General features: G+C 59.2%; 1 protein-coding gene across 1 annotated transcript in view; it reads left to right on the forward strand.

Moving 5' to 3' along the window:
• PPM1F (protein phosphatase, Mg2+/Mn2+ dependent 1F) overlaps positions 1-9853 on the forward strand; it is a 29825-nt gene extending 19972 nt beyond the window's left edge. Inside the window, exons 3-7 of the mRNA XM_007955449.2 lie at positions 815-1017; positions 1544-1732; positions 4311-4454; positions 6884-6977; positions 9501-9853. Of these exons, the coding sequence (XP_007953640.1) occupies positions 815-1017; positions 1544-1732; positions 4311-4454; positions 6884-6977; positions 9501-9853 (983 nt within the window). The remainder of the gene's footprint in view (positions 1-814; positions 1018-1543; positions 1733-4310; positions 4455-6883; positions 6978-9500) is intronic.
• The last annotated feature ends 1907 nt before the right edge of the window (positions 9854-11760 follow it).

The following is an 11760-nucleotide window of genomic DNA, read 5'->3' on the forward strand; positions in this document are numbered from 1 at the left end:
GGTGGGGTCCCTGGTGGGTCCGAACCCCCAGCCTTTCAGTTCACAGCCAAGCGCTTAGCCATTGTACCACCAGGGCTCCTTCCAGCACGGGTGCAGGACGTGTAAGAACAGAGCTTCATTTTCTCCCAGTCCAGGAGCTCTGGTGGCACGGTGTCTAAGGCACTTGACTGCTCACCAGAAGGCTGGCGGTTCAAACCCACCACCCACTCCTGGGAAGGAAGGTTAGGCAATCTACTTCCGTAGTGATACCACCATGGAAACCCAAGGAGGGGTCGCTATGCGTGAGATCAACTCGATGGCAATGAACACCACCACCATGAGGAAGCTAGAGGTCCAAATTCAGGCCACCAGCTCTAGGGCAGGCCCTCTGTGCCGACTGTGGCGGAAGACCCGGTGTCCCTCAGCATCTGTGGGCCTGTCATCCATCCTGAGCGACCCTCACGGGGCATCTGTTCCCCTGCCTTTGTGCTGGCTTCTCTCTGCTGCTCTTCGTGTCTCTCCAAAGTGATCGGGGAGAACACGCCTTACACTGTTACGACCCCATTAACACAACAAAGGAACCCTGATTCCAAATGCAGTCACAGGTACAGGCACCAGGCTCGAGCACGCATTTTGAGGGGGAACACTGTTCAGTCTCTGATTCAAGTGCAGGGCTCTTGGTCCACACGGCCAAACCCCACATTCTGAGTGCAGGCAATGCAGTCGGTCCTGGCTTCCTCGGGTCAGAACTGCCTGGCAGGCGAGCGGGGCGGGGCGGCCGGGCTCCCTCTGGTCGAGGCTTCTCTAACTGCTGCCCTTCCGTCCTGCCTGGCAGGCCTGGACGCCAGGGCCCTGGCACGGATCCTCTTCACCCAACTCTGGGATGTGTGCAGCCGGTGGCAGGAGCACGCGTCGCCCACCGCTGGGACTCCTCAGCGACAGTGGCTGGTCTCCGCCCACGCCATCCGAAACACCCGCCGCAAAATGGAAGACCGGCACGTGTCGCTGCTGGCGTTCAACCAGCTCTTTGGCCTGACCGTGAGTGCTCCCTCCCCGGTTGCGGGGCCCCGAGAGTAAGTTCAGTTCCAGATCTGAAGGGGGGCTAGGGGCCATAGTCTCAGGGGTCTCACCAGGCTCCACCAGGCTCCTCCAGGTGGCGGGGTGAGTACAAACTGGCACCCTGAAATCGGGTGTTGGGCAGCTTACAGGGCACCTCCAAGCAGGTGTGGGAGGCCTGACTCCCAGAGCAGCCACCCGGCCAAGGATGTAGAGGACAAATACAGTTTTCCCAAGTCTTATTTGGAAAGGGCCAGAAGGTGCCATATTCACCTGACAGGTGATGGTGGATCCCCCTTAGTGCCAGCTCTGGGTGCTACCCGCATCCGCACCCACAGCGACTCTGTGTGGATGGTGAGGCTGGAGCCAGCCTAGCTCGTCAGATTCCCCCAAGCCCAGTGCCTTATGGGAAGCCAGTAAGCGCCCGTGTTCCCCTGCCTGGGCCCGCTCCCCATAGACGCAGCCAGGGCATGAGGCCGGTTCAGGAATCCTGCTGTGTTTCTGCCAGGATGCCACGGACCGCGCCTATTTTGCCGTGTTCGATGGTCATGGAGGAGTGGATGCCGCACAGTTTGCCGCCACGCATGTACACGCCAACGCTGCCCGCCAGCCCCAACTGTCCACAGACCCCGCAGGTGCCCTCAGGGAGGCCTTCCGGCTCACCGATGAGATGTTTCTGCGGAAAGCCAAGCGAGAGGTGAGAACCGCAGGCCAGCTGTGATTTGCCCTAGGCCCTGGGCAGGCCCAGCTCCCACAGAGGCCAGAAGAGCTCAGTGTATGGCCGCTGGCATCCATGTCTCTGCTGCCCCTGCAGTCGGGGAGGCTCCCTTTAGCTTGAGCGGACACAGCACAGAGATGCCCCTGGCCCAGGACGCAGGCCCCTCTGCAGCCGCGTCGACAGGCAAGCTGCATAGGCCTCGCGGGGAAGGCCACCCCACGTCACCCGGGTTCTCTTTCCTTTTCTTTTTAAATTTTTGTGATTTGGGTGAAAGTTGACAGAGCAAACTCAGTTTCTATACAGCAGTTCATACACGTTTTGTCTCATGACATTGACTCTAATTCCCCACCACGTATCAGTTCTCTTCCGACTTCCTCCCGATAGTTACCTCTTCCCTCTGTCCTTCCCTCCCACGCACTCCTGCTGCCTGAGCTGGCTCCCTGTGCAAACACTGTCCTTACGATCTCCCATGACTGATCGCTCTAAGGAGTGTATCTACCTGATGTAAATGTTCACCCCATCTGCCTGTCTGTTGTTTGGCGGGAAGACACAGGAGTGAGTTCAGTTCCAGACCTGAAGGGTAACTAGGGGCCATAGTCTCAGGGGTCTCACCAGGCTCTACCAGACCAGCAAACCTGGTCTTCTTTTATGATCTTGAGTTTGTTCCACATTGGTCTCCCACTCCATCCACCATCTCCTGCGCTGATCCCCTCCAGGTGGTTGACAGTGGGAGCTGGGCACCATCTAGTTCTTCTGGTCTCATTCACCTGGGTTTTCTGGGCAGAAGGCCTGGAGGCTACATTTGTCCACTGGGAATGTTCTGTTCCCTGGAGTTACAAACACATGTAGAAGAAACAGCCTTCCAGGCCCCTCCCGTGTGGGCTCACCTGAGCTCACCCACCTGAATAGACTCCCTTCTTTGAACTTGAGCTCTGAAGGCACAGTGCCTCAGGCATTCGACTGCTGCCCAGAAGGTCAGCAGTTCAAACTCACCAGCCACTTCATGGAAGATAGGGCAATCTACTCCTGTAAAGATTTACCACCTGGGAAATCCAACGGGTTTACCAGTCGGCAGTCGACTCAACAGCCGTGACGTTTTTTTGGACGTCCCTCCAGTTACCCTGTGGAGCAGGTAGCCACATCCTCCTCATTGGAAATACAGTAGAACTGAAGTTTAGAGATCTTGACAGACCTGAGTGGACACAGGTTGGCAGTGGCAGTAGCTGGGCCAGACCTAGCTCATGACTTCCTAGCCCATGCCACGAGCAGGCCTCAAGGAGGGGGCACGGCTGTCCTGCACCCTGAGCTCAGGCCTCGGGGAAAATCCCCAGAGCTGGCCTCTGTGCCTTCGTGGGCAGCCGTGTGTCCTCTCATGGGGGGCGCCGGCTGGAAGGAGGCTGTACCTTGGGCCCCTGGCTAACCGGGCCCCCCTTGGAGGTGGAGGAAGCTTATGTTCACAGGTCTCTGACATAGAGAGATGGCTGTCTGAAGCAGGAGTTGGTTTTGTTTCATTTCACTGTGGGTTTGTTACTGCACATCTTTAAAGTATACAGTTTGGGCCTGTGTGCACACCCTGCCAGCCTCCCACGGTCAAGATTAGGATCTTATCACCCCAAGCGCATCCTCCCACCTCTTTGTCATCCCTCCCCCGTGACCCCCAGTCGGCTCTCTGCCACCAGTGGGTAGTAGGCATCTTTGGACTTGGATATTTTGTGGGTGACTTTGGGGAGAAGAATCGGCATGAATCTAATCCCCAAAACATGGAGGCCCATCCAGCCCCCCACCTTCCCACTTTGCCATTAATCTGACACCAGATGTCCACATGGCACACTCTCTCAGACCCCAGGCACCCAGGGGCTGGGGCAGATCTCGCAAGTGAAGAGCACCCTGTCTCTCAGGCCGCCAGGTAGGGAGGCACCAGCCACGAGTGTGGGAGGCCACGCAAGCCCTCACTGCCATCTGCCAGGGCCCCCTTCTCCTTTGCCAGACGACATAGAGAACTCAGCGTATTCTGCTTAGGATTATAAACAGATTATAGTAAAAGGTTGTCAATTAGGAGATCAACAAGGTCTGGGAAGGTTCCCAACACAGAGCTGCCGTGTCCAGAGAGGACTGTATTGTGTCCTGTATTCTGTGTCTATTTTAGAGTCCCTAGATCACAGCTGGTTCCTTCACCCACCAGGAAGCTCTCAGAGCTGTAGGGTTCAGGGTTTGTATCCACCAGTCCTGAGTGGTTGGCTGGTTCACTGATGTCAGCCTCCCAGGTGCAGCCTTTCTGGTCAGGCCAGGCCCCACTCACCAGCCCGCACCCTCAGCCACGGCCTGGACGTAGACCAAGGCACCCCACTTACCCCAAGGCTTGTTTCTCAGGAACCAAGGACAGAGGGACCTTCCTGACCCCGCAGATGGGAACGCATAGGGTGTGCTCTTTTGCGCGCAGCAGCATCGATTTGAGACCCACACGGCTGTCAGCGGTCTCCCCGTTCGATGGCTGGGTGCAGGCGGCTGGGTCCCAGGGCCCTGCCGTCCTCAGCCCCCGCCCCCTCTGTCCCTGCAGCGCTTACAGAGCGGTACCACGGGAGTGTGTGCGCTCATCGTGGGCAGCACCCTGCACGTCGCCTGGCTGGGGGACTCCCAGGTCATCCTGGTGCAGCAGGGGCAGGCTGTGAAGCTGATGGAGCCTCACAGGCCCGAGCGGCAGGTAAGACGTCCCCACCACAGCCCGGCCATCCCCACACCCCGTGGTGCGGCTCCCAGGCCCCCCTTCCCAGCCCAGGAACACACAGACAGGTCGGGAAGCCGTGCCGGGTATTCACGAGGCAGATGAGCAAGTGGGACAGGCCCTGGGCGGTGTTTCCAGGAAGCTTCTGGAACTCCTCCCAAAGGGGAACTCCAGGGACCCCGTAACGCTCGAGGCGTTACCAGCCAGCAGCCCCAGGTGAGCCGTTCCCAGAGCTCTTGAGGGGCTCAGCGTGATGACCTGGGCACCGTGCCCACTAATGGAATCCACGGACACGGTCCCACCACACACACGCGGGGCCAGGAGCGGCCGGCCAACGCTGGGCAGCAGGGACAGAGGTGACGCTAAGCCGAGGCTGGCAGGGAGCTGTCATGCTGGGACCCCAGGACTCCCTGGATGCCTCCAGCAGACCCTGCACCCCAGCCAGACACTCACTAGCCCCAAGCCTCATTGGCCTCACCCGGACGCGAGGGTGATGTTCCTGCCTCAGACCCCATCTCACAGAACCGTCCAGGCCCTTGTGCCTGAGGTCAGACAGCAGTGTTTCGATGTCGAGAAAGGCCGGGCTGCGGTATCCTGCCCCTCCCCAGAGTAAGGAAGCCCTGGCCCAGGCGGACCAGTGGCCGTGGCAGGTGCTCAGGCCACCGTGCAATGCCACCTGCCTCCTGTCCTCCCGTCCCTCACCTTCTCCCAGTGGGGCCAGCAGCTGGCCCCTCTGCTCGGGGTGGTGAGAATCTGCCCAGAGGACGCTGTCCCCTGTGGCAACAGGGACCTCCCAGTGAGGGAAGGGGGGTTCTGACCTCTTGGGCAGCCGGGTACCCAGCAGGGTCATGGGGGGGCCAACAAAAGTAAGAGGGATGCGACGTGCCCCCCTGAAGGGGCTTCAGCAGATGGGGAGCCGCCTCGCTCCTGGGGGGCCCCTAGGACACCTTCCATAGGCGGTCACATTGTCCCTGCCCTTCTGGGGGGGTTTGCCTGACCCGAGGGTTCTGAAGGGACGGATGGCAGTCCTCAAGTGTGCTGAGGCCACTCCTGGGGGTGGGGGGAGCTTGGGTCAACACGGAGGCACAACAAGCCAGGGGCTGCTTGTCCGGGGGGGACTCGGGCTTCGCCAAGCCTCCGCCTCTGAGTCACACTCTCCCTGTGGCCTCACGAGCACTTCCCCGACCCCGTAGCACTCCTCGGAGCCCCCGGGCAGGGGAAACAGCACTCGGCTGCTAACCCAAAGGTGGCTAGCTTGAGGCCCCCGGAGGGCAGGCCGGGCAGCCTACTTCCGAAAATTCAGCCCCTCAAAGCTCTACAGAGCACAGCTATACTCTGATACACACAGGGTCCTGTCACCATTGGGCAAAAGTTGACACAGCAAATCCATTTTCCATACAGCTGGTCATACACATTTTGTTTCATGACATTGACTGCCATTCCCCACAGTGTAACCACTCTCTTCCCACTTCCTCCCTCTGGTCACCTCTTCCCTGTGTCCTTCCCTCGCACGCACTCCCACCCCCTGAGCTGTCTCCCTGTGCAAACCCTGCCCTTCTGTTCTCCCACGATCAATCGCTCCGAGGAGCGTATCTACCTGATGTGAACGTTCACCCCATATGCCTGAGTGGCAACCACAGGAGTGAGTTCAGTTCCAGACCTGAAGGGGAACTAGGGGCCATAGTCTCGGGGGTCTCACCCAGGCTCTATCAGGCCAGCAAACCTGGTTGTCAGCCATTTGTGTGTGTGTGTGTTTTCCCAATGTTGCATACATTTTTACCAAAATAAAATTGAAAAGTTTTTGAAAGGTTAGTTGCTGAGTTCCTCTTCACACCCAGGGCATGTAACAAGCACTAACTCTGTGCTGATACACATTGAATGTATTTGCATTGTGTATCGTATTCTGCGTATATTTTAGAGTCCCTCGATCACAACTGGTTGAACACGTGGTGGTTTGAGGTCACCCAGAGGCACCCTGGGAAGACGGCCTGGCGATCTTTACCCAGGTCCCAGCCCTGGAAGCCCTGTCGGGTGCAGTGCTGCTCTCGCCCACAAGGGGGCAGCTATCAGGGTCGACGCCATAGCGCCTGCTGACTGGTTTTCAACCCTCCTGGAAGACACAGTCACTGCTGGCTGTGGGCAGCGTGTTTGTTTGCACCATCATGTATTTATATTATTTATAATTTCTTACTTTGGATAGAGATCTGCCTTGGAAACGCAAGGAGGGGTCGTTAGGAGTCAGGATGGCAGTGACTTTGGGTTTTTTGGTTTAATTTGGATGCACCTCTGGACCTCCCAGCTACCTGTCCGTGCTGTGGTTTTGAGTGGTACCTTAGACACCAGCTTGGATCTCAGTCCCAGCACGGACATAAGGACGCACTAGACCTCAGCCTTCTCTCTTCCCACAGGACGAGAGGGAGCGCATCGAAGCGCTGGGTGGCTTCGTGTCTTACGTGGACTGCTGGCGAGTCAATGGGACCCTGGCCGTCTCCAGGGCCATCGGTAAGAGGGCCTGGGGGCTGAAGACTGTCCCCAGGAGCATGGGACGAGAGAGCAGTGTATGCTAGGGAAGGATTTGGTGTAGACCAGCTGTCTGCATGTCCTGGGGCTGCAGTAACAAAACACCATAAATGGGCTGAACACAACAAAAATCGATTCTCTCACAGTTCCGAGGGCAGAGTGCGAAATCGCCGTGTCACAGGGTAGGTTGCCTGGGTTCTGAGGACACGCCTCTCCCTGTTTCCGGTGATGGCCACCACTTCTTGGCTTGTAATCCCCGCAGTATCCGCCTCGTCTTTCTTTGGTGGGTATTTACTGTGCCTCTAAGTCTCTCTCCTTAGAAGGACACCAGTCATGGGGTTTAAGGGCCACCCTAACCCAGAGAAGAAGCTCTGATGGTGTAGTGGATAAGGCAGTGGACTTCTAACCAAAAGTTTGGCAGTTCAAAACCACAGCCACTCCACAGAAGAAAGATGAGGCAGTTGGTTTCCATAAAGACTCACAGCCTGGGAAACCCTCTGGGGCAGTTCCACTTTGTCCTCTAGGGGCGCTGTGGGTTGGAATCTACTCCATGGCAGTGGGTGTGGTTTGGGCTTTGCAGTGGGTGTGGTTTGGGACTTTGCTTCCATGAAGACTGACAGCCTTGAAAACCGTCTGGGGCAGTTCCACTCTGTCCTCTAGGGGCGCTGTGAGTGGCACTGACTCTGCAGCAGTGGGTGTGGTTTTTGGTGGATAAAGACAGAGGTCGTAGGGCCACACATGGGTGACTTTTGGAAAACATGCTCAGGGAAATGAGTCTTTTGTAAAAGGACAGATATCATCTAATCCCACTTATAGGCAATATATAGAATTGCCAAATGCGACTTTTAGGCAATATGTACAATTGCCAAATGTGTAGACACCAGAGTTTATTAGTGGTTCCAAGTGGTGGGAAGGAGGGGAGTTAGGGAATTGGCTTCAGGAGCAGTGAGTTTCTGTCCAGGGTGGTGGGATAATCCGGAAACAGTGATGCTGGCAGCCAGTGGCACAGGAGTGTCCATGCAGAGAATGTCCAAGAGGCAAAAGTTCTGTTTTTACCAGAAAATGTTTAAAAAAAAACAGTTCCCTCAGAAAAATTCTAGTCGGCAACACTTGGCTAGTAGTTAACTGTCGACTAACCACACTCACTGCTCTCCAGTCGGATCCGACTCATAGCGACCCCTCCTTGGGTTTCCTGGTTTCTGAGGTGGTACCACTACAGAAGTAGATTGCCCCATCTTCCTTCCGAGGAGTGGCTGGTGGGTTTGAACCTCCAGAGCTCCCACCTACTGTATGTACTGGGAAGTAATTTTTAAATATTTCCAAAATCACACTTACGCCCCTACACACACCCCATCCCTACTGTTTCTTTGGACTTCTGGGAAGAAGTGACCGCGGCGCAAGGCCCAGCAAACACACCGTAGAAATCTCCACCCCACCCCCACTCCCTACCCCTCGGCCCCACAGCCCCCTGGACTTGGCGTCCGTCCCTCCCACACGCTGGAGGTCTTTTGTCCTTGCAGATGCAATGCGGTCCTCACAGCCCGTCTTCTGGCTGCTTCTGCCCTTGTCTCCGGCAGCAAGTGGGGCTCTTGGGCAGCTCCCCACCAGGAAGCAACGTGGCCCGTGGGAGCTGCCACCCCTCGGGCTATAGGGGGCGCACGCGGGAGGAGGGAGCTCGCAGGAGTGCCGTGTTTGGCCTGAGCACCTTGGGGTGCTGTGATCTGAGTTGGGGTGGCCAAGGTGTTTGAGAGGAGAAGTGAGGGGCCTTGGGGCCTTGGACAGGCCAGGTGGGCATCCCAGCGGCGCTGCCTCCGAGCAGCGGCCGCGGGAGCTCGCGGGCTGGACTGCTGCAGTGACTTAGCCGGAAGGCAGAGGCCGTCGTCGGGGGCCACCCTGGGCGCCACACGGCGCCCTCCCCCGCAGGCCTCCCCTCTGCCGCGGGCCCCCACTCCACAGGACATCGAAGGCACTTGCTGGCACTGAAATCTGCCGGAGCCTCATGTTACCACTTCCCGTTGCCTCGACCCCGGCGCACGGCGCCCCCACGTGTATCAGGGTGGAACTGCGCCCTGCAGGGTTTTCAGTGGTTGATGTTTCAGCCAAGCCCGGTGCACCAGGCTGTTCTTCTGAGGCACCTCTGGGTGGACTTGCACCGCCAACCTTTGGGTTGGCAGCCGAGTCGGTCAACCTTTGCACTGCCCTGGGAGTCCCCGTGTCCCTGCTAGTCCCTCATTGCCCTTAGGGACAACAGAGGCAGCCTCTTCTATCACGCCATCCTGTTTTCTTCGTAGTACCTGACCCAACCTGACCTCTTTTCCAATTGGAATGTGGGAGCAAACGCTCCGTGGAAACCTCATGGTGGGCTCTGGGTCCGCAGGGGGCAGCGGGGCGGGCCAGCCTGGCAGAGGCCGGCTGGGGAGGCCGGAAGCGGAAGCGGGAGGGGGCAGGCCGGAAGCGGGAAGGCAGTGGTCCCTGACCCGGTCGTGTTTTCTCTCTGGTGCTCAGGGGATGTACTACAGAAGCCGTACGTGTCCGGCGAGGCAGACGCGGCCTCCCGGGAGTTGACTGGCTGCGAGGACTACCTGCTGCTCGCCTGTGACGGCTTTTTTGACTTCGTGCCTGCCCAGGAGGTCACGGGCCTGGTCCAGAACCACTTGGCCCGGCAGCAGGGCTGCGGGCTCCACGTCGCCGAGGAGCTCGTGGCCACGGCCCGGGAGCAAGGCTCCCGCGACAACATCACCGTCCTGGTGGTCTTCCTCCGGGACCCCCGGGACCTGCTGGAGGGCCGGCTCCAGGGGGCTGGGGACTCGCCCGTCGCCCCGTCACAGCCCGAGGCGCTCGTGGCCCCGAGAAGCTAAGGGGCCCGAGCCCTGCCCTCCTCCCCCGCCCTGTGACTCTTCCCCTCGGATGCCTTAGGAAACGGCGGCAGGGCCCCGCCGCCCACGGAGCTCGCGCGCGTTACGCCTGTCCCTGCAGCTGCAGAACCGTGTCCCCTGGTGGGGGCGCCCGTCTCGGAAGCCAAAGAGAAGATGGCGTGGGAAGTGGCCCTGCATTGTACTCCCAGGAAGGGGGCACGTGGGGTCCTCTGGGCAGGTGTCCGGCACCGGGCACACCCCCGCCCGGGGCGTAGCTGAGGGGCGGCCCGTGTCGGCGAGCGAGCTTAGTGGCCCCTGGTTGGGGGGGCATCCCTCTTGCCAAGAGGACGGCTGCCCAAGACAGCCTCGGCCGCGGGCCCTCCGACCCCAGGCCGCCTCCCCTCCTCCATGGTCGCCCTGGGGCCAGTGACGCAGGCGCGTGTCTGTGCGCATGCGCGCGAGTGCGGGCCTCCAGGGGCAAGTCTCACTCAAAAGCAGTATTCAGGTTTGTCTTTGTGCCAACGTGACCCGTTGTGTCATATAATTTAAGCCAAGCTTAGCATTTTACTATATATTTCTCAGAAAACTCACGAATTTACTTTTTCTAACTATAGGGGAATCTCTTTTGCAGTGTTACATGTTTTGTTTTTACCTCTAAATCCGGATGGAAACCAAACCGTTCCTGGGTGGGGTTGATAAGCCACTCAAGTGCCTTAAACAGGTGGGGGGGACTGCTGCTCTGGGGGCCCCTGGCAGTAGGGGCAGTCCCCGCAGCGGGCCCCCTGTTGCAGCTCCTGGTGGTAGCCAGGACACTTGTCACCGGCTACCCTTCTGCCGAGAGGCTGGCTGCCCACCATTGCTGCCCTGGGCCGGTAGCAACGTGGTTACCTTGCCGCGGGAGGCTGGGAGCGCAGGTCCCTGGGTCCCGGTCCTGGGCCCCTGCAGCGAGACTGAGCTTTGTGAAGGGTGGCCACTCGAGGTTTGACCCGCTCCTGTTCGACCGGTTCCTCCCAGAGTATCTTCTGTCGGTCTCTGGCTTCCCCTGGGATGCCTGGTTTAGAACATTCTAGAGAGCCAGGGTCCAGCCGGGGACCCGGGCAGCTTCGGCAGATCGTGGCTCTCCTGTTGCCCAGCCCCTCCTTCCTCTCCGGGGGCTGGCAGCCCTCCTACCTTGCTCGGCCCTGTGGCCCACCCGCAGAGTCACACTGCTGGCGTTTCTGTAACTGCCACCTTGCATGTGTAGAAGCCCCACGTTTCCTGATGCACAGAGCGCCGGACGTAGGACACGCGTGTACTCGGCGAGTAGCTCTGTGACGCCTCCAGGGAGGGGCTCAGAGGCCACCAGAGGGGACAGGTGGCTGGGGGGATTGACTCTGGCAGTCCCAGGACTCAGATGATGTGGCACTGGGCAGGGCTGGGATGTATACAGGGTGACTTAGCTGACGCTTTGGGGGTGTTGGGGGGGGCTCGAATGTCTTGGAGGCGTTGGGAGTGCACCCCCAGGCTGGGTCCAGCTTCCTGGGCTAGAGAGCCCTTCCTGTCCGGAGCAGGTGGGGAGGGGGGCATTAGCTCCATGTTCTTGTTGGACGGTGGGCTGGGTGCCTTGCCCAGGGGCTCGTGGTGACAGCATCTTCAACACGCCAGTTAGCCCAGAACCTCCAGGCCAGTGGGACCAGAAGGGCAGGGTTGGGCCTCATTTGGCCCCCTGCCTTCTGGGGGCCAGAAGCCCAGGCTCTGTGACGAGGGGTGAAGGATGAAGCCACTGCCAGCCAGGACCTTGGCTCTGGGGACCTGTTGGGCACCAGCCCTCCTTCCTCCTTAGCTCCCTGTCTTTCGGGTAGTGTTGCCACAGCACACTTCCACCAGGGGGGTTTGGTCTACGCCTGGCACAAGGACCTGGAGCCGGACAG

This window comes from Orycteropus afer, unplaced genomic scaffold, assembly GCF_000298275.1.
Source record: "Orycteropus afer afer isolate SDZICR_OR568_19922 unplaced genomic scaffold, OryAfe1.0 scaffold00502, whole genome shotgun sequence".
NCBI lineage: Eukaryota > Metazoa > Chordata > Mammalia > Tubulidentata > Orycteropodidae > Orycteropus > Orycteropus afer.